Source organism: Cyphomyrmex costatus, unplaced genomic scaffold, assembly GCF_001594065.2.
Source record: "Cyphomyrmex costatus isolate MS0001 unplaced genomic scaffold, Ccosl1.0 scaffold182, whole genome shotgun sequence".
Classification (NCBI taxonomy): domain Eukaryota; kingdom Metazoa; phylum Arthropoda; class Insecta; order Hymenoptera; family Formicidae; genus Cyphomyrmex; species Cyphomyrmex costatus.
The window spans coordinates 1,300,794-1,324,395 of record NW_017275847.1 but is presented as its reverse complement, the minus strand read 5'-3'; the positions used below and the strand labels follow the sequence as shown (position 1 = coordinate 1,324,395).

The following is a 23,602-nucleotide window of genomic DNA, read 5'->3' as shown; positions in this document are numbered from 1 at the left end:
TTGTTTGATGTATTAACTCTAGAGATAGTAGCGATGAGTAAAATTTATTCTACCTGTATTTTGATCTTAAAATATACATTTTTAAACTGACTGAAATTGTTTCGTTATCTATTCTCACTTTAGAATCTAAAAGAAAGAAAAATATCATAAGCAATTTTGTAATGAATGAATAAGTTTTACTCATCGCTAACAACAGTGACAGACTAAAAAATAAAGCTATTTATCTAGGATTATTAAGCGTATTACTTCGCGCGACCCATTTCTTCAATACGTTGATCTTGTTTCTTACCTCGTCCATGATTGTATTGTTATATTCGTCGACGACATTATCATGTGCGTCAATAGCAATAGAGCAGTTATCTTTTGACATGATGTGGATGTTGATCTTCCTCTTTGTTGCATTCAGAGTGCAGCAACTTATTACCTAGTTAGCGGTGGCAAAGCCGAGCGCGAGTCCCGCCACGTATGAGACTAGAAAGAAATGGAATTCCGTTGGTTGGAAGCTATCGTCACCGCCGGTCAATATGTGGTACCAACGTCGCGTACAGGTCTTCCCTTGTTTCAGCAATCGTTCGGCTTTATCTATCTTTTTGTCGACGAATCTCTCAGCCTAGAATACGATAACATTCATCAGTGATTCGGTGTTACATCAAAGCGGAGTTGGTAAAATCTGCACACACACCATAATTAATTTTATTATATATTTTTATTAGGGACTATACAAAAATTATAATGATATTGATATATAAATTTCATTTGACATTAAAGTTATTGATATTAATTCTTATTAATTAATATTGACATATTAAATTTTAATATTGAATTAATATCATTCAATATGAATACTGTAAACGCAACAGTAATATGTATGATGACAACATACTAAATGTTCACATTTTCGCACAAAACTTCAAAGTTATTGTTCTTTACTTCACCAAGATAGACCGATAATGAAACCGCCAAGAAAACTCGTGGCAATGTATGAGTTCTTCCTCCACAGTATCCCTACCTGCAAACAGTAGGGACATTATATTTAAAAAATCGTAAACTGCAAAATTATAAAAAAGAAAAGCAAAAATATTTCCTATAAATTAAGAATGATAAAATGCAAGCGATTTAACTGTGTTAAAGTTGAAAATAAAGGTAAAGATTTGAAATTATCTTTGTTGAAGATAATCATAATATTTTTTAAATATACATTATTTCTAAGAAGTTAAAAAATAGGAAACTTTTAATCTTTAACTTAGAATTTAAAGAAACAACAAAATCTTTTTGCAGCAACCTGACATTTGTCTCACCTTATCCATAAAATTTGGTCCTTCGCCGGTAATCTTTTCTTCCACCTTATCTGTTATTTTCTCGGCTTTACTCATAATCTTGTCCCAATTAATTTTTATGTAACCTTGATGCGCAGCTATTTGCAGCATGATAATTCCACCGCCGACTGCACAGGCTGCCACTTTCCCAATCTTCATGGTGACGAATCCAGTTACCCTAAGTTACAAGGTATGCAATTAGCATGGAAGATATGCCTAATAAGTGTTAAACAATCAGATACTTGAGAACTAAATGATTATGACAAGGCATAAAATGCATACCATCCTGATGTGGTACCAATGATGATCTGTTTGGTCGCTGAAGATTTGCTCACATCGCCCATGATTTTCTCTATGAAGGATTTGGCTTCCTGTGAAGCATCTATACTATAGGCTTCCTTGTTCGCATCTTCTTTATTCTTCTTGGGTATAGGCATCTTGGTCCTGAAAAAAAAATATGTGAAAAAATACAACGAAGAATTTGTATCTTTAGAAGATTAAATAATTCATGTAAGATTACTGCATGATTTTAAAAAAGATCAAGTATGGCTTTAAAAAAGCTCATATTACATAAATTCTATGCTTAAAAAGTCTCATACGTGTGAGTGAAAGAAAAATATCAATGTAGGAAATTTCATATACTTAACTAAAATACAAAAAGATATTTCAACTACCAACTCTATCTTTAAATTGGAGTAAATTTACAAAAATAACATGTCTCTTAATTGTTCCTAATAACAGTTGTTCTATCAAGTGGGCAAGATAGCCATTTTAAATACTACAGATTTAGTTTTCTTTAAAATCTTGTTCTAGGAAAGGAAAACAAAACTTATTGCTCAGAGGTACCCTTCAAATTTATCATTATTACATTTATCTATCTCACAAGATATGAAAAGTCTAATCTACAATATGCTGTTTGCTTCTTGTTTTTTCCATGTTTTATCTTTTGCCTTTCTGTCTCTTATCCTGCTTCTTCGTTTTCTATTGCCAAAGATAAAAGTTGATGAACTTCAGAAGTGACAAGAAACATGCGTTTTCCAGCAAGTATAATATAGTGAATCATTATATTCTTGTTTGTAGACACTGAACAAAGATAAAATGCCCAGCAAACAAGAATGAATTAAAATGGATTGGACATTTGATCTATTCAAATACATATTTTAAACAGCAAAAACTTTTTTGGATTCAATCAGATTCAATTGGATACAATTGGATTAGATTGAAAAACTGCGTTTCCTATTCAAAATTTTGAACTAAACAGTATTCACAATATACTGAAAAAGCTGATATTATTTTTAGATTGAAAGGCATACAGATATGCTCTGTACAATTCCTATAAATGAATAAAAATGTATTCAGGATTGAAAAGATTTTATTTTAACATTCATGAATCCATATTTCTGAAAATCTGAATCCATTTCAATCCATTTGCGTTTGCTATGATGCATACTATGTCTTTACTAGAAAATATCTGATAATAAATGATTGTCGATAAAACGGTTGCAACGAAAGAAAAAGGTAATAGATAAAAATGAAACGGGAAGCAAAGAATACATTACAGTTGAGACACAACTAATGTAAATTTAACTATAACATAATGCATTAAAGTAAAATGTGTAACTATAAAATAAAAATTTTTGGAGCTGTTCTCCCTGTCCAGAATTGTGTATCTTTTCTCTAAATTCATTGAAGTGAAATCTTATTTAAAAATGAGCTGGTCTTGAGAAAAAGAGTGACTCAATTTTCAATCTCTTTAAGAGTGAAATTTTCACTCTAAAGGTTTTAAAGAATTTTTAAACCTACCTATTTAAATGTTAACAACTATTCAGTAATCATGTAACAAAAGAATTATACGAGAAGACAGAAGTTGGAAGTCGATGTTATCTTTGTCATTGTGCGGATTTGTGACGCAGCAAAGAAAATGAAAACGTAATTATATCGATGACGAAGTTTCGGAAGGAAGTCACGGCGATTGTTCTCAGAAAATCGGAAGATGGAAAAGTAACGTCGCGAAATATCAACGAGAAAGCCCAATCGGAAATTCCCATTCGGTTGTAACATTTAACGAATTTCGGAGAAAAACTAAAAGATAAAGGGCTCTACCGTTTGAAGAGTTTTTTCATTTCCCAAGCGGAAGATACTTCTGTTCGGTACAAGTATCGAGCGTGTTTTTGAGTGTACGACGAGCCGCCTCGCGGACAGAAACATTTTGCTTAGATCTACACAACATTTCGATAAGGTAAAATTTACCTATTCGACAATAAATTTTCACAGCAGTGACGGTTGCGACGACGTCAGTTAAACAGCCCGTCAGATCGAACGTAAATTGACGTAAATACGGCACGATAATTTGGAGGGAGCCAGACGGCTCCCGAGAACCGAGTTTGTTCGTCTTAGTTGCACCTTCTGCACTTTGCTCCTCTCGTGTCTCTTTCTTTTCTCTTACTCCAACCTGAAACGTATTGTTTTCTTTACAATATTTATATTTATATCATTTACTTTTTATGGTCTTTTTGTATTCAGATTTTAGTATCTGATATTTATTGTATCTTATAGTCACTTTCACACTTTAAATATCGCGATTAAGTTTGTCGCAATTTTTGCGTGAAATCTCTATTTTTCAATGTTTAGAATATTCATCGTCATTTCCTAACAATTAAATGTTATTTAAAGAAATAGTTAACATTTATCGAATAACCGTGAATTAATTTTCTCATTTTTATCGCATGCAAAGCATTCAAATCTACCGCACTCAATACGTACATACATATATATAGCGTATTTGAATCGACTCGACCCGACTTTAAAGGTGCTTTTTATGCGCAGCACGCTGCAGCAGCAATTCGTTACTATTGGTTAAGAATTTTATGTAAGCTAGATGACGCACTTCCGGCGCAAAATACATTTTGCCGCAGTTCGTTGAAGTTGAACCGAACGAACAGCAAGCAGCAAGCGGCAAAATCGAGGTAATATTATTTATTGCAATAAATATTAGGAAAATTAACGAAGAATGGCTTCGGATAAGGTACGAATGTTTGTAAATTAGATCATTTTATACTTTACACTTTACTTTTTCAAATTTGTGGTAAAGTATAAAATGATCTAATTTACAAACATGTATCCGTACCTTATCCGAAGCCATTTTTCGTTTATTTTCCTAATATTTATTGCAATAAATAATATTTTTATAATGAAACGACGGACATATTGTACGCTTTCTCGATTTTGCCACTTGCTGCTTGCTGTTCGTTCGGTTCAACTTCAACGAACTGCGGCAAAATGTATTTGCGCCGGAAGTACGTCATCTAGCTTACATAAAATTCTTAACCAATAGTAACGAATTTCTGCTGCAGCGTGCTGCGCATGAAAAAGTACCTTAAGTCAAAGGTCTGTTCTGTTTAGCTGCAAAGGAACTAAAAAGAACAGACCGTTAAAAATGGTTGCCTTCACTCGGCCGAACTCGGGTGTCGTACGGTCGGCATTCGTCGGCCGGTGCAATTTGCGTCTCGTGTCGCTCCGCGTTCGCGAGTGTCGCGTCAGTTCGTGTCATCGCCGTTGTCGCTGTTGTCGGCGCTGGTTGCTGCTGCCGCCGCCGCCGCCACTGCTATCTCGCTGATAAACTCTTCGCGATGCGGTGACGGCGCCGTGAGATTGACTCGCGTACGATCGCGCGCGCGCGCGCGACTTCCTCGCCGACGTAGGTTTCGGAGTCGTCGTCGTGCGTGCGTGGTATCCGTCTCGCGCGGGCCGCGGATGTGTGACGCGCTTCTTTGCCGGGACCGTGGACGAAGTGTGCAGAAAATGGCACAGGACACCGACGATATCAACCTCACGCCGCAGGAGTTGCAGACGCTGTCGGAGCTGGACAGGTGATTAACTCTATACCCGGTTCCAATAACCTCGCGTCCCCCTCGGCTGGATTTAATGTCGCTGCTTCCGTTCCGTCTAGGTGACGAGTATCACGTCACGGGTGTATAACCTATAAAAGTGCGTTTGACAGCGCGCTTGTGCGCAACCTACTGACACCGTTTTCGCGTTTCCGTCTGTACCACATTCCGCGCGGACTGTCGCGAAATCTTACCGCGATAACAATGCGCGCGCGGAGCCGAATGGGCGACGCGACGTAGCGTCTCGATTATTAAATCGCCGGCACGATTGCCGATAATAACGAGCGGCAATCGTTACGACGATCCACGCGTAAACACGAGCATTCTGCGCGAGTCTTTCGACCGGACGGAATGCGCGCGTAAATGCGATAATACGTCATGAAACTGAAGGCACTTTCTCTCTTGTATGCACACATAGCCGGCAGTTCGGCTTCCTCAAACTGAACTCCCCGGAGCAGGCGAAGAGGAAGGCCCTGATGGTGCGTGCCATCAAGTATCTGGAACGTATGCTGGTTCAGGCCCAGGCGGAGAAACAGCGCAGGAAAGCCGATAGTACAAAAGCGTGCTCAGACGACTCAAAGGAGAATGAGGATGAGGATAAGGGAATAAGCATCGATCCCAAGACATACTGCAAGCTGGGACATTTCCACCTACTCTTAGAAGATTATAGCAAAGGTATGATTATAGCAAAGGTACTTTTTATAGTAAATCTTATTATAAAACTATATCAGGAATGTTTCACATTTGTTTAAAATTCAGATCAATATTTGTCAATTTTGTTTGAATTAAATTCTATTTTATAATTGAAAATATTTTTTGTAAAAAAAACGAAACTATCTTCCTTAATAAAAATAAATACTTGTTCTATAAATTAAATAGTGAGATATTGAGGGAATTTATAACTTCTTTTTTGTAGTATTTTTTTACCTTAATGCCTCTTCAAAATTCAGACTGATTTGCAAATCAGTCATTTGATTTAAATTCTATTTTATAATTGAAATCATTTTGTCAAGCAAACAAAACTATTTTCTTTAATTGTTTTTTATCCAGAATAAATATTTGTTCTATTAAATCAAATAGATATTGAGGAAAATTATAGCAAAGATATAGCTTTCTTTCTACATTGTTTTTGCTATAATTTTATGTCTATTGAAAAAAATTCAGGCTAATTATTTATTAGTCATTAAACTCAATTCTATTTTATAATTGAAAATATTCTGTCAAGCAAATGGCATTTTTTTGTTCTAAATAAACACTTCTATAAATCAAATAATGAGACATAGAAGAATTCAAATGAATAATTTTAAACTCAAGATATATTGTATCAACAGTTGGGAAACCTGTCAAAACAAAAGAGGATTTTCTAGGGTTTCAAATTCCATCGATTTATCGTAGATTTCTTGTCACTTTAAAACTTTATCTTGAGTAAAACAATTTTTGTTTTATTTGTATTAACGGAGTAAACTTGTTCTGTTGACTATCTTCTTTTTCCTTTTTGTAGCAATGTCAGCATATCAGAAATTCTACTCTTTAAAAGGCGATTACTGGAAGGATGCTTCATTTCTATATGGGCTGGGTCTCGTTTACTTCCACTTCAATGCCTTCCAATGGTGAGTGTAAATAATTTTTTTTTTTATATGAGCTCTGCGGATGGAACGGTGAATTCTGTTATAAGTCATGCAATATTCAATGAGTGAGTGTATCTCGTGATCCTAATTTTAGTGATATGAATTAAGGTAAGGTATGAAATAAGGTAAAATAAAATTGTGAATTAATTGAAATAAAGAATTTTTTTTTCATAAATAATAAATTATAGCAAATTTTAATAAATTAATATTTATAAATAAAACCAATTGTATTAAACTGGCATCCATTCCATCAAATAGATTTGATATTTTTTAATTAAAATATATTACAAGATATTAAAATTATTAAATTCTAAAGCTGAAGCAGAATATTAATCAAATCACATTAAAATGTATTAAAATATGATCTCTTGACTGTTTATTCTTAAATTTTGCAAAATATTCTTTTAATTTCTTAAATATATTTTAAATAGATTTACTGGCAAAAACTTTATATTTATTGATATTTTTTTATTAAAATTGTTAAGTAGGATACTATGTTTTCGTTTTATTTAAAAAAATGGAAAGTGATAGATAAAACGAACATCCAAATAAGCTGCAAATGTTCGATTTTATTTCTGTCGCGTAATTCTAAACGTAGAGCAAAGCCTTGTAGTTAAGTCAATCGGCTAGGCGAGCTACGTAAGGGCGAAGGGCCCGACCGACGAACGGCAAACATGGCCGACGGAAAAAATTCCGCAATCTCTCTCGCAAGAGTTGTTCGCCTTGAGAAGGGGGCGTCGGCCCTTGTACGACGTACACACACGCAGAGTTCATCGTTCCCGCGGCCGCGTGCAGCCTCTCTCCTCTCTGTACATCCTCTGTTTATTTTTTAATTTTGTATCGCAGTGCGATAATCGCATACGTGATACTGGCACTCACCGATAAACGACATTCTGCCCTTCCGGGCGCCGATAAGGTGTGGGTTCGAAGGTCGGTAAAGTCGCAAGCATCTCGGTTCACTGATGCCCGGTTCTAGGGGTGTAGATTAACTCTCATCTGTTTATAATTCTTATAACTATAGCAGAATCAACAAATAGATCCCATATATGTATAAAACAATAAAAAAAATAATATAAGAATCGAGGTCGATAATGCAGACTTTAACATCAGCATTTGTCACGTTACTTACGGTCGATAATTATTTTTCATGATTGCGACGGCGGGTCGGCTGACAGATGTCTCTCGTGTCGCGCGACCGACTCGGCGACGTGCCTACGTGCCGAAGAGCAGTGCGGTCATGGCGGCGCCGCCGCCGCAGCCTGATTGGTGCAGCGTGTGGGGGGTGCGGGTCGCGGAGGACGATAATAGGCCAAATATGCACGTCTCTCGTAGAACCGAAATAGAATTTCAGGAGCGGCGTATATACGTAACTCCAGCCATAACGGCGGGGGCGGCACAGCGAGAGCGCTATGTGTAAACAAACTCCGGCGGCGAAATTCGCTTACGAATTCCGTCTGTTCGTCCAAACCTGCGATCTTATCGCGCATGAAATATCCGCGACTCGGAATTCGCGAGAGACAGAGAGACTACATTATGGAAACAGGGCATCCTCCCTCCTCTCACTCTATACATGCATATTACATGATTGTTTATAATCGATGTCCCTCCTCGGCGACTCCCGGCGGAGCAGATTTGACCGAAGGTAACTGAAACCGAAAATCCACTGGCGCTAAATCGGAGTAAATGAAAATGTCACAATAATGGTAAATCAAATTATTGCGCATCGTTAGAAATGCAATATAAATACAAAAGTAATGAGAAAAATATTATGACAAATTTTTTATCTTTGCACCGCTATTTAATTCTTTATTGCAGCGTAATATGTCTTTTGGATTTATTTATTATACATTCTGAAAAGAAAGAAACACTTTTTATGGTGGTGGTAGCAACTATTCAAGTTTCATATGAAGAATTGTGTTAAAAATAAAACTGAATGATTACGAGAATTAAATAGAAAAATTATACATATTTGTCACTACTATGTCTTTTTTCTCTTTTGTATCACAATATCATATAAATAACTATGTAACAATAGTTTAGAATTTATAACATAATTATTGTATATACATAATTAGTGATTCATATTACACACATTTATTATAATATATACAATAAGTACAAATTATATAGGTTACAATATTTTAAAATCTACATATTTACATTTATAACAAATTGTGTATAATATATACTATATACAATTTATTATGAACATAAAAATAATAACATGTAAAAATGATTTCAAAATTCTCTGTGAGATTTTAATATTTACATATTATAGTATTTATATTTATAACAAATTGTATATGTATAGTTCGTTATAAATGCTGTACAATTCATAAAATATCTCAAAGACCTTTTAATCTTTTTCACGCGTTATTATGATTTTTTACATTTTATGACGGGATGTGGCTTGTTTTTTTCGACACACAACATCCGCGTTGTCCAATTGTTTTCTTCTTTTTTTTTCGCTTGCCGCATGCCTGACATTCTGCGCGAATAATAACGTGTGCGAATGTGTAAATTGGGTCGGCTTCACTTAACTACGTTTAATTGCCAACGTGCCAAAAATAGCCCGCGATTTACCCGGAAGATCGCGCGGATATCGGACACCGTTTCTCGTGTCGTATACATACATTCGCACATTCGTCACCCCACGCCACCCTTTCCGCCGTATATATGATCACGCGACTCGGGACGAGGGATTTCGAAATCTGCGCGTCCTCCTCAATAAGAGAATGGGGAAGGTGACATATGGCAATGGATTTTTTTCGATTCCGAACGAAGTCTATACGATGCGATTTTTGTCTTAGATCGCATTTGATTTATAATAGTGAATTATTAGAAACTCTGCGTGTCGTGTGGCGCAATTCTGGTAATTTATTATCTATACGTGTGCGATCTAGCATGAAAAATCGTGTTGTGTGTTGTCGGCTTAATATAAGAAATATTAATTAATAAGGATGTTGTAATTCCACGATCGAAATATTAAAACCGAAGGCTTTTTAGTATAAATTTTTATTCTAGGATACGCGTAAATAACTATATGTAAAATTAACGTAATACGCGTAAATGGCAAATATTATTCTTATCTCTGAAATTTTCTTATACTTTTACATTTTTTCAAAATTGTTAAAAAAAGAAGTTTTTAATGTCTTCTCAAATTATACGTTACACATTGCGTTTTGCTTAAAGAAATAATTTACTCTGCATTAAGGATGTATTACACATTTTTTTTAAGGAAAAAATTACAGTTGTCTGTATGTATTTGAAAGTATCAAAGTTTATTGTGTGTAAATAGTGATTTAGAATCTGAATGAAAAATTATTTCAATAAGAAGTAAATATGTTTTTAAAAAATAATTAAAGTATAAAATGAGAAATTTTTTATTTAAACTGTAAAGTTATATATTATTAAATATAAATTTTTAATTTTCTCTTTTTTAAGAAATACAATCGGTACAGAGCTGTTACGTCGTTGCACATGACATTTAATGTGGACTACTACTTATAAAGTAGTAGTCCACAGACAAGTAGTTTGCATGAAGCGTGGAGTTCTTAAAATTGGATTTAGATAATTAAAACGTAATTGCGATTCAAAAATTTACCATATGTATATGTGTGGCGTGCGTAAATGAGATATTGATGTAGTGATGTGTCAATGACACGTAATCGTTTGTGTGAAGTGCTATTTCCAAAATATGACTAATCGTCTTTAGGAGATTAAAATCAAAATTAAAAATAGATGCCCACACTATACCGAACACAATGCAGTTGTTAGAATAGGATTCCATACCTGGAAATCAGGGAAATCGAGGGAAATTAAGAGAAATTAAAAACGATCAAAAGGAAATCAGGGAACAGTCAAGGAATTTTGTAAAATTTTGTGAAAAATGAAAATTCTTGATTTTAAACAAGTTCAATATGCATACATCACACCTACACAGAACACTACCAACAATTAAATGCAATGTCAGCAACATCGATTAATTAACACTGCTATGTTAAATTCCTGTCTCAACAAAATATTTGACGATTTTCAAATCAGAACGAAAAATACAAAAAATTTCAAAATATCATCAAAAGTATCAGAAAAAATCAGGGAAATTTTGTCTGTAAAAAAGGGAAAAGTTATGAAATTTTGGAATGAGAAACTTGCGATAATCCTGCAGTAGCATAGAGAGTGGAGGTGTTCTCTCTCTCTCTCTCTCTCTCTTTCATCTCATCGAGGTGCAGTGCCCGGATCGGTGCGAAAATGCATTGAGAATAACAGAATCCACGTTTGTGGTCGCGATTTGGCGCGGTGTGCACAGGGCTACCGTCGAACACGTGCACAAGTCGTCGAGATGAGAGAAGAGCATGGAAGCCGCCGTAAAATCGATCGTTCGTTCGCCGCTGCTACCGCGACGCATCTCTATGCGTCGCGCGTGACCCAGCGACGTTCCACCATGGCGGACGACGGACGCACCGACGACGGTTGTTCCGTCCCGCACCCGAAAAGCCAAACGGTACGCCCCGGGCTAAAATCCCCTCTTGTCTTTCTCCTTTTCTCCCCCAGCCTCCCCTCGCGACGCGATCCTCTCCCTTTCCGTGCGCGTCCGTCCCCGCCAGTCCCCGCGTGAATATTCGCCCCAAAGTCTTGAGCTTATTCTTGCGAACTTGGCCCGGATTCGTCGCGTGAAATTCAAGAGTATAACATTTTATTGTACAATTAACCCTTTGTGCACGCAATGGCAGTTTTACAGAGGGGGGTCATAGCCTTCTTGGCGCACCTTTGAAGTCTCCCTTTTCAAAAATATTTATATAGCAAAATTATATATTGTGTATATATTTTAAATATTTCTGAAATGAATAATAATATTTTGATATTCCAAAAATATGTTTTAATTCAAGAAGCTATGTATAAAAACATACCATAGATTCTATTATATTCTTCTTCTTTTGTGTTAATATAATATAATTTCAAATAAAACATTTTATGAATTCATATAAATAATGATTTTTCAGTATAATAATTAAATAACAATATAATGTTCTATCTTTTTATATTTGGTCTTTAAAAAATTTTGCTTGCCAATGATCTTCCTTCCCCTTCAAGAAACAAATTTCTAGATCCGCTAATGTGAGGATTGGAATTTTCTAACAAAGAAATGTTATGCGATGACTGTAGTTCTGAAACACAATACGTAATAAGCTTTAAGCTTATTATTAATGAAAACAGTTACTGATTTCTCTAATTGGTTGAAATTAAGTAAATAGATCTAACTTTTTACTATTTTGAACTTTTTATTTGTAACCTCAGATTTGAATAAAGCGTTACTAAATTACCTATAGATCAAAATCAAACGAACAGTTTTTAATAAAAGGGGATAGTTTGAAACGAAGCTACAAAGGGTACAAGCTGTAAGTTTAAATTAAAAAATTTTAACTTAAAATGTTTAAAAATTAAAATGATCTATTTAAGCATTCATTGAAAAGGAATCATGAGGCGTTCTCGTAGGGAAATAGCGACGACGTGGATATCTTCGTATCTATTCTGCTATTGTTGCATTTTTACATTGTTGTTATATTTCCGGGAGTTAAGTCGTGAATAGGACATGCAAAACATGTACGCGACGATGTAGCATACACGCGGCGTGTGAATCACCTTTAGGGTGATGCTGCATGTCGCCTTTGAGCCTCGAGGGTAAAAGGGAACAAAACCACTCGTTGATAGAAGGGTTGCACGTCACGTGTACAGCATTAGATACGTCCTTTTATACGATTTACGCACATGTTGTATTTAATTACAACTTTTCAGCTTAATAACTCAGGATCTTTATTTATCTTGGCTACAAATTTCAAAAATTATAGAATGAGACTTCTTCCTCATTCTTTAAGTAACTTTTAATTTTTACTTTTCGATTTTATATCACTCATTTTACAATACAATATTATGTAACATTCTAATAAAAATAATCACAATTATTTTATTGAAAGAAAATGTAAATAAATTTGAACAATTTTTTATTATCGAAGCTGGTTTAGTATATTTCTAATTACAAAATAATTTCAATCCTTTAAAAGGCGAGGATTTGTTTTTAAATTTTCTTATAGTCTTTCCTGAACAAGATTTGTTCATCATTTCATTGTATTTCTTGCCTTAAAATATGATACTGCTTCAGTATCTACTATATACAGATTTTCTCGTCTTATAAAAAAAGATTCAATTATTTTCAAATAATTCTCAAATAGTTTTGGTTTTATTATTATTTTATTTAATAGTCACGCACAATGCAATATAGTGCAACATTCTGAAAAAATACTAAGATTCTTAAGGAAAATGAATAAAATGATAAATGGGAGTTCGAACATCTTATCTCGTTCACAGAAATACCCTGTTATCTCAGTAATTTTAAAAATATTTTTAGTCCAAGTTTTCATGTACCTGAAAATACACACATACAGACAGCACTTAAGTCAAGAGAAAATGATAAATGAGTTAAAAAATTTTTCTTTCACACAAGTATGTATATCAGTAATGTCTATCAACGAAAAAACAATCGATAGGATTCTATTATGCATTCGTTCACTTAATTTTTTAAATCATGCATGCACTATCACGCTTGCGTATACATACGTGAATCTGTAGGACACTTTAATTGTCCGAAAATAGATCATTATTTTCTCCTGCGTGCCCACCGATGAGAGCTAAAAATAGGAGAGAATAATCGATATAAGGGGATAGCGACTAATTACCAATTCAAACGATCCCGTTACGAAGTCCGGCCGGCCATTGGCGGCCGCCTACGAACGTGCATTCAATTCTCTCTCAACCCTTTCGTCCGGCTGATGGAAGGCGGGCGACACAAAGCGCAACATGCGCAATTTTATTTACGTGCGTATGCGTGCGTACACGCATCTCTTTCGGGATGAAGGGACGAGGACAAAGATCCCGAGAAAAGTGCTCTACTGCGACACACAATAGCAAATTCATTACCGGGGGACCAACCCTCTCGCCCTATAGCTTCTTGTTAAATAGGATGCAAGCGTTCTCGTGGTCCGAAAACTTTATTTTCACGCGTTAGTCCCGAAACTGCACGCCACACTGCGTAGAAATTACAGTATCGTCTCACTCAGCAGGTACTATAAATATTTTTTTGTTACGCCCTTACAGCCGGATTTCTGCTGGAAGTTACATTGTTACTGCGTTAGTCGTAACTTTACACAGCAGTGTACAAAAAGAAGACTGTAATATATAACCCCTTCCCTCCGCGGTAGAGACATCATAAATTTTCTGTTACGGTTGCGATAATAGTTTGGAAATTTTATTTCGACACGCGTTAACTTTTAACTTCGCGTCCAATTGTAAATTGTAATATTGTTTTATCTTTTTGAGATATCGCATAAATTCTTTATTTTTCAATACTACATAGGAAATACTTTATTTAATATGTTCACACGATTCTGCGTCACGATGAACAATGTAATATTTTGTTTCTTTTTTCTCTCTTTTTCCTCAATCTATTTCTTTTTTTTTTCTTTCATAACTACGATTTTTATTCATAATAAAATGATCACGATAGTAGTACACATAGAAAAATATTTACGTAAGTAATAATAATTACTTGTTTCAAAAGTTTATATATCAGCAAATCTATATCATAAAGTTCATTACACACAAAAGAACATGAAAAATTTATTTAAAGTATTATATATTCTTTTAATTGTAATAAATTTAATACTTTAATCATAAGATTATTTTAAAACAAATTCGATTTATTTTTTATACAAAGTCGCTTCTTCAATTTTTTAATATTCTTTAAAAAAAAATAAATATTTGTTTTGAGAGTACATAATAATGAATATTTCTCTAAATGTATATATCTAATTTGTATATTTTAAATTTTTTATCAAGAAAATATTCTTTGTTAAAGATAATCGTTACTGAAAAGGAAAAACTAAATTGAATAATAATTTTTCTTAGTAATAAAGTAATATTTATGTGTGTAAAAGCTAAATAAAATGTAATCTGCTCGTCGAAGTTTAAATGATTCTTCATTTTTATTTAGTGTGATATGTAAAAATATGCTAACGCAATAAAACAAAATCTTCAGACCACTTCAGATTGAGTAAACAGAAATCGTATGAGTTGAAACTTCGTGAAATTGCATAAGATTTATATATAGTGTCTTCTAAAATTCATGCGTTGACACGGTAAAACACCTTCAGTATTGTGAATGCTATTATCTAAATGTTCTATTATACTAAGAGAATATTGCTTCCTACAATATTTACTCGGTTGGAACACAAATGTTTTGCGCAACGTTTACCTCCTAAAAATGAAACGCGTTTTCGGTACGATGTCTGAATAAAGGGTTTAGATATTGCTCGAAATGGAAAGAAATTCATCCTACGCTGAAAAAAAATCACTAAACTCAATACATATTTCTCTGAATAGTACTGAGTAAACATATTTACAGTACTTAAATAAATATTTACTCAATAAATGATGGTTAAATCAAATTAATGATTTTTGTATGGAATAAATATATATTTACATCTAATAAATATTTACTTAAAACTATTCAAACAAATATCTATAGTAAAATTTAATGATTCTTTTTCAGTGTAAAATCAAATCTTTATGAATTTGCGAGGAAAAAGCTTTGCTGAGACTTTGTTGTGAACAAAGAACATCTATAAGCTTGGAAATAAAGTTTTAGAACCTATGATCTTTTTTTGTGGTCGAAATACATAGAATACTTTTGTAAAGTACGGCGACCTACTTATTGGAGGGACAGCTTGTCGCACAAGTATTTCTTACTGATATCTGGTTTTGTGATTTTCGACGAGTTTTCGCACGTGTTTGCGAGCTGGTCGCAAACGGGTGCAACCACCACCGGGAAACGAGTTGTGCACCCTGCAGCGAGAGTGCAGGGCGAGGTGCAAGGTGCATGCGAGCTCTGACCCAGATCGCGCGGTCGATATTCCCTGGCCCAGATCTGCTGCTTGAGATTAAATATTTTCCCCAAGCCCGACGAGGACGATGACGACGACGATTGATCGTCAAGATTCTTTACTTTATTTTATTTTTGTTCATTAACTCTTCTAGCTGGATCTAACAAGGCTTTATAATTATAATATTTTCTACATTTCTAAAGTTTCCATATAATTCCTCGAGCGCTATAAATCGATCGCATTAGGACTGTTGACGCAACATCGAAATAAAGACGTAATCGTGTTATTCGTGGAAAATCGTAAACATGTACGAAAAATATCACGCGATAACATCTCGATCATGATAATTTAATTGACTAATATTCATCATTCAAATCTAATACTTTTAATTTTGAAATATCAAATTATACGCAATTTGAGTTCATTTTTATTGTTTCTATAGGCCGCTACTGCTTCTATATTTAAATGAAACAGGTAGAGCTGAACAATTTGATTTAAGACAATTGATATAGTATTTCTTTTTTGTCCTGAGGCGCAATGACTCCAAGAATCACTGTTAAATTTTTAATATCAAATTATACTTGATTTAAATTTATTTTTCATTGTTTCTATAGATGTATGACTGTTCATGTTTACTATTCTGTTTCTATTTAACTAAAACGAAGGAATTAAACAACTTTATTCAAGAAATGTATTAAATTTGATTTATATTTATGATAGTTTATTTTTATTTTTTCGATATAAAAATAAATTTATTGTATCACATAAATCTCTAATTTAAAATTAAATTATTTTCTAAGTGCATACAAAATATATAGATTCTGAAACCAAGTATTTTAACCACAGAAATGGTTTATACTTTGCCACGCATGAAAATTATATAATAAATATCAAAATGTTATTTAACTCAAGGGATCAGGTCATCATTGCTCCTTTGACATCTGATAGTGTAATACATCAGAGTATATTACTCGATACACTTTGCGTTAAATATAATTATTACCGACGAATTAAAGCGATGCTGGAGACGACGACGGTGACGACGACGGCGAGTCGCCTCGACGGCGTCGTCACTTCGTGCGTCGTTCGGCGAGGTCATGGTCAGGCAGCGTGCTGAAACCGAGAGTCAACAAACTCTGGCGGCGCGGCGAACGAACGAACGAACGAACGAACGAGCGAGCGAGCGAGCAAACGACCGAACGACCGGACAGTTAACCAACCTACCAAACGTAACCCCGACCACAGAGGCTGGTTCTTCGGTCGAGCTGAGTCGGTAGCGGATTTTGCTCCTGCCTTTCTCTCTCTTTTCCCCTCCTTTCCTTCCCTTCTCATCTCGTCCCCCTGGCACGACCATCTAAAAATAATTCGCGATCATTATTTATAGCTCGCCTCTCCTGCGTGACGCTTCCTCGCGACAGGTTCACGATCGACGTCAACGAACCGCGACGATTCCCAAAAGTCTAGGACTCCTGACATTTAAATCCTTGTTGTTAAGTCGATCATCGATGATACTCAAAAGTGTTTTATAAAAAGCTTCATTCTTACGCACAATTGTGTGAAATATTATTTTTGTATTTAACAATATAATTTTTTTAATGATAATATAAATATATTTATATATAAAATATAAAGATGCGTCATATAATGGTTGCTTAAATACGATTGAAAATTACGTTGAAAACTGTTGGATTATCACGGATAAAATTGACTTTATTATATATATGTTTAAAAGCATCTTTTAATAACCGGCAATCAACTCAATTAATAAATGTGATTAAAATTGAAATCAGAGACACTCGATCATCTTAAAATCAAGCTTCTCATTTGTGATATCGATATTCGATGAATGTTAAATAGAAAATGGTTGGAGGAATTTTGTGATATTCACGGTTGATCACAGTATTTAATGTCATTTATTGTATATTATTGCATTTCATATTGGATGTTAACCACTTTCAGATCGAACAGGATGTGTCACATTTAGATACTCGTGCATCGTGATTTACATTGCGTCTGACAGTTTGACAACTGTAAATGTTCGTGCAACATGTTGGCGAAACTTAAACATATGGTTAAAAGATAAGTGTCAGAGTAATGATAAATTATATGGTATTAAATGTTAATTGAGAAGAAAAAACGAAGCTATGAAATTTTTGAGCAGCACACTGTTAAATTCGTAAGGTCAAATTATATTCAATTTGAATAATTTTTAATCTTTTTTATAGGTCGCTACTGTTGCTATTCGATATGTCGTTAATTTAATTATAATAATAAAGTTAAAATTATAATAACAAATATATTAAATTTGAATCATATTCAGTTGTGTTAGGTCTTATTAAGTGGATATTGTTTACTTCAAAACTACAGCAATGGATTGATTTACATTTTGACACACGTGGAAGTTAAAAGTAACAAAATGTGTTATTTAACTCAAAGGATTGGATTGCCATTGCTCTCCTTTGATATTTAATAGCGAATTCGATTGGATGCACTCAGTGCTGATTCACATTAAAGCCGTGTACAAGAGAGAGTTAATGTAAAATATATGTTTAATAAATATAAAATTGGATCATATTTCTCTCTCTCTCTCTCTCTCTCTCTCTCTCTCTCTCATGAAATCCTCAATACATTTTATTGTGCTGTTAAGTAAAATTTGTACTTCATAATTCAAATGTTTGCATTTGACTTTTACACAGATTACATCAGTGCACAATACGGCTTTTTAATATGCGCACTATTACGCATTAGTGCGTCCAACCGAATTCGCTATACAGTAATGTAATAGTATATTTACATAACCCAAGCGCTAAAGTATGAAGGTATTCGCCCGGAAAACATCTCAGAGGATATAAACGGTGCAAAATGTCCACGCGTAACTAAACCAAGTCCAAGCCGGACGAACGCAGGTTTATCGACATTGTAACCCGTGACGTCGACGACGAGCGACGGTGGCATCGGGACTCTTGCTCGCGTCCGTGAGTCGTGACGTCAGTGGGCTGCGAGCCCAACAGCGAATCGTAGCGTCCCACGTCATCACGTGCCTCCGTGCGCATTCGCTCGCTCACTCGCTCACTCGCTTCCCTCGGCTTCGTATCTCGCGCGCTCGGTAGAGACAGCGGCGAGTCACGTGACGTCACGGCACAAAGTCTGGGGACGGTGCAGCGCGCGCGGAGGTGAACGACCTCACGAACCGAGTTCAATACACCACGACGACCATGCAGAAAGAGAGAGAGAGAAAGAGAGAGAGAGAGAGAGAGAGACAGAGGGGGGGGAGGGAGAGTGGAGGGGGGGGGAGAAAATATATGGGCCGCGAGAGTCCACGACGACGAGTTCCTGCGTCGTCGTTTGCAATGTTTCGCTTCTGCCTTCCTTCCCGTGGAAGGAAGGAGGCCTCCGCTGGAAGAGTCCTCCCTCCATTTTCCTTCGCCTCCTCCTCTTCCTCTTCGCGTTACGCATGCGAACCGCAGCGGCCCGCGGTGGTAATCGAGGTGAGATCATTTTAAAACAGATTTTCGCACAGTGACTGTTGAAGGTTTATATGAATTAATCCTTCTATCAATTTTCGTAGATACTCGGATATCTGTATCGAATTTTAAACTGGTAAAATTTTTTAATATTTTTATTGTGTGCGAATTTTGTTATGACGCTTTAAAACCTTTCGAACAATAAAGTACAGTTTTGCACAGATTTTATTTAATTTTCAGTTTTACATTTTTAGTGAGAATTCTTGGGAAAAATGATAGTTGAAAGTTGAGAAGTTATGCCCTAAAGGATTAAAAATTTTATTTGAACTACACATGCTGTTAGATATCATAGAAACAATGATAACTCAATCTTTTAAAACAAATAAATGTTGTTATTTTAAATTTCTATGTATGTCAAAATCAATCCGTTGCTGTAATTTCAAAGTAAATACTTCCACATTAACATATGCATTTAGTAAACGATAAACTAAATTTGAGTCAAATTTAATACATTTTCTTGATTTAAATTATTTAATCTTATTGTTTTATAATTAGTTAAATTAATGACATATTGGATAAAAGCACTATAACGATTTACAGAAATAATTACAAATAATTCAAATTGAGTGTAATTTGATATTATAAATTTACTAGTGTATGCGTGCGTATCTTTCGCATATTTTTTAAATAATTAATTATTGAAATATATAGCATATTACGTATTACTTGCAAAATTTGTCACGTTGTTTTAAATCAAAATGTGTTTGGAAAGATCGCTAATAGTCTTCATTAATCCCATGTTTTTTAAATTAACTATAAGAAATTTTATATTATTTTTCTGAGGGAATTTTATTTATAAATTTGATTATAATCTTAATTAATTTTTCTGTACAATTAGAAATAATATTTAATACATGTTTTGCTATTATATATGGCGTCATCAGGTTTTGAAAACTTCGCTGAGTAATTTGATAACGTTGTTATTCGACGATGTCAAATGAATGTAGAATAATAATTCGATAATCTGCTTTATTACGCGCGCGCATTGATATATAATCGTACTTATTTAAAATGTCTAAAATTTCGTTACACACAGGATTTCGCCCAAGCTCAGATAACTCTCGCGGGAATATTTGGAACGGTAATTCTGTTCGCAGTTCCTACGGGCGTTTAATCGATCTGCTTTTATTTCGGTATACCTCGTTTCAATTGGTCTGTTTTTCTGTATTTAGCTGAGGAAGTTAAAATTAGTCGACGCGACGCAGCATTACATGTGGAAGTCACTGACTTCCAGCGATGAATTAAGCTTTCTTCGGTTTGCGTAAAAAAAAGTTTATTTCGCGCCACAAAACGCATTGCAAAATATTACATATCATAAACTCTCCTATTTAAGTTGCTAAACTTTAAATAGATATTAAAAGTCGTTAAAAGTCATAATTATAATGTAATTTAATTGAATTATAATTTATTTTGATTATTTCTTTAAGCTCTACATTTTTATTATTAGATTTACTATATATTTTCCTAATAATTAATTTTATTATTTATTCTTAAGATCGTTTTGTGCGTAATAAAATATTTAACTTGAAAAGAGATAGAAGTGAGATGTTTTAGTACATTAAAAGAATATACTATGAATAAAATATGCTATGAATTAAATATGGAAGATGAATTTAGCTCCCCACGATCTGTTACATTATTTATTATATGCATTATATATATATCTCTCTCTATTTCTCTAGAATAAATGTTTTATTAAAATGTTAGTAGGAGAGAATAGTATAATTAAGCGCGTCGTTAACGATGGTTTAAGAATCGCAATTGGAAGAGAAAGGTCTAATATCTAGCTAATATCTAATGTCTTATACATTGCACATATCTGTCATCGCAACAGTTAATTATTGCCAACTTCATAATATTTTGCGCGTGAGTACTTCTGACCGAAGCCCCGCTGCGCGATTTATATGCGATCGTTTCTAACGGATGACGTGAAAGCACGCTGTTGGTGCGAGTCGCACGAGGTGCACCTTGCAGAACGTCGCGTCGGTGCGTGCCGCCGTCGCCGCGCCGCTGCCACCGCGACCACGTGGCTTTGGCATCTGATAAGGTCAGCGGAAACCTCCTAGGCCAAGTTTGCTCGACACTCGACTTTTTTTCAGATTATATGATTTTTTTTTACCTAAGTGATCTCACTTGGATTTTCTAACTCTATTAAAAACAATATTATTAACAACTCTTACTGTATACCATTAATTGTTAATTCTATTTATTAGTATATTTGAAATTTATAGATATAGAATTAATCATAATTTTCTTAATAAAAAAAGTAAGTAATCTTAAATATTAAACGGAATAAATACGTTAAGAAAATATACATGTATTGTGACAGTGTATTTCTAAAAAAATTAAGATTTTAATTGACATAACGCTTTTTTATCGCGGGTTTTCGATGAAATTATATATTTAAAGGTTTGTAAAAATAGTTATTAAAAAAAGAAAGAAAATATATTAAACAATATTCATAGAAAACAATATTTTACAACAATTCACAATTTTCTTGCCGCTGGGATATAACACCCCAGATGATCATTTCCGATTTAAAAATTAAAATTTGTGAGATGTGTTGCAATCTGTTTTCATTTTACAATCTGAGGAAGGAAAACATTGTGCACAATTATGCTTAAAACATTAAGAGAAACTGCATTGTGCGCAAATTTTAATCGTTACCATGCAAGACTAAATTGAAAATATTACTGCACATTTACTTATCTGAGATCAAGTATTCTCGAGCACTGTTATTGATAAGCTCGAGGCACGAGTGGCTGTTTTTTAAATATACTGTTATTTCGGTCATTTCCTATATATATTTATCGTGTTATACATATATTTGGTGTCTGTGTAATAATGTTTAATAATAATGCATGACAAACGTATGCATTCTATTAGCGGAAATGATCGAACATCACGTGTCACAATCCGACTCAACGCACAAAATCGAGACTTGACCTAAGTTCAAGTTCAGATGTATGAGACTTATATCTATTTTCACAACAATGTAGATTAACTTCAATCTCGGTTTAACTTGCTTTTTCGAGTTTTTAAAATTAAGAAAGAATAAAAAATACTCTCCAAATTGTTTGGAATCTCACTCTAAAGAATGAAACTCTTAAAGATTAAAAATTGTGCCACTTTTTTTTCAAAAATTAGCAGAATTTTCTAAGATTCCACACCAAAGAATTTAGAGAGTAATTAAATTAAACCGAGATAATTAATCTATGTTGATAGAAATGAGCATTAATATGTTTATAATATTGACGAATATATTTGCTTTTTCACCAACAATTTCCTGTTTGTCGAATTAGGGCTTGATCTTTCTTTCAATTATTAACGATTTAAGGTCGAAATTACGTGGCAGACACAGATTTCGCTCTACGTTCCCGCAACGCGATCGCGGAGTATCGTGACTTATCGATTCGGCTGAAAGTAACAGCGTTTTCGCGCGTAAAAGTGAGTTAGCGAGCGAACGACCGTTCTCGTATTGGCGATGTTTCAAGAGCAATAAACATATTTAAATATATATCACGTGATATTGTACACCTTAAACCATAACTGGTACATAAATATCCTGCGGTGATCCCGGGATATTTTAAATAACGTACTGCTTTGGATATTATGTTTCACACACAATCTTATATTTTTCACAGTTTTATTTTATTCATGTAGACTAACTATTGTATTATATTTATGCTGAGTTCAAATGTTACAGTGTTTCATATAACTAAAAAAATTTTTTATTTCTTCTAAAACTAATAAAAAAAGACTTTAGTGGATCCGTACGTTTTTTTTAACGCCACAAAAGATATAGTATTTTTGTTATCGGTTAAAAATGTTAAGTTGTTTTAGTTTCACAACATGTGAGTAATGTTACTTAAAAGGTTTTCCATTTGGATCTTCTGTTCTGATAAAGGTTTGCAAATTTGTTGGCGAATTAACGAAATAGAGTTGTTAGAAGAGGTATCGCGTTCTTCTTGGTATACGTGGATAAACAAGCTACTGCAACGTGACGGTGCTAGTTAAAAATAATTTAATTCCGTCGCGAAACCGCCGACGGCTAAAACCGAAAAAAGGGGGAAACGAGAGATTGCAAGCTCAACGTGTGTGTATTTTCGTAACGAACCCTCGTCCATGGAATTTTCATCTTTTCTTTCGTGAAACGCAAACTCTGTTAATTCTCGCAGTGCTTTTAAGCGCCGTTTAAATCTTTAAACAATTTCATTCTTTTTCAGCGCGAGAACGCGAGTTTTCTATACGAATAAATCTGCATTTATGTTTAAACATGTTTATGATACTGTACGTTTTAACATTTACTGA

General features: G+C 34.2%; 2 protein-coding genes across 7 annotated transcripts in view; one reads left to right on the top strand and one right to left on the bottom strand.

Annotated features, from left to right (window-relative positions):
* Positions 1-221: 221 nt before the first annotated feature.
* On the bottom strand, positions 222-5,320 carry LOC108772302 (FUN14 domain-containing protein 1). Of its 6 annotated transcripts, none has more exons than XM_018537817.1 (5): positions 3,420-3,526; positions 1,599-1,760; positions 1,299-1,494; positions 884-1,009; positions 537-610 (listed from the first exon to the last, which is right to left on the bottom strand). In XM_018537817.1, exons 1-4 carry the CDS (start codon positions 3,437-3,439, stop codon positions 932-934), a joined length of 456 nt encoding a protein of 151 aa, XP_018393319.1. In that variant the 5' UTR covers positions 3,440-3,526; the 3' UTR covers positions 537-610; positions 884-931. The 6 variants fall into 6 exon arrangements, with proteins under 6 accessions (XP_018393315.1, XP_018393318.1, XP_018393317.1 ...); XM_018537818.1 differs by having other exon boundaries at positions 931-1,009; positions 3,420-3,525; XM_018537813.1 differs by lacking the exon at positions 884-1,009 and having other exon boundaries at positions 222-610; positions 3,420-3,524.
* Positions 4,789-23,602, top strand: part of LOC108772261 (Utx histone demethylase) — a 77,584-nt gene continuing 58,770 nt past the window's right edge. Inside the window, exons 1-3 of the mRNA XM_018537756.1 lie at positions 4,789-5,185; positions 5,622-5,878; positions 6,705-6,813. Of these exons, the coding sequence (XP_018393258.1) occupies positions 5,070-5,185; positions 5,622-5,878; positions 6,705-6,813 (482 nt within the window). The 5' untranslated portion in view covers positions 4,789-5,069. The remainder of the gene's footprint in view (positions 5,186-5,621; positions 5,879-6,704; positions 6,814-23,602) is intronic.

Coding starts and splice junctions, on each gene's coding strand:
- LOC108772302 (XM_018537813.1), bottom strand. CDS start 3,439: ATGAAAAAACTCTTCAAACG. Junction 1,495..1,598: donor ATTGGTACCACATCAGGATG/GTATGCATTTTA, acceptor CTTGTAACTTAG/GGTAACTGGATTCGTCACCA. Junction 611..1,298: donor GACCAAATTTTATGGATAAG/GTGAGACAAATG, acceptor ATCGTATTCTAG/GCTGAGAGATTCGTCGACAA.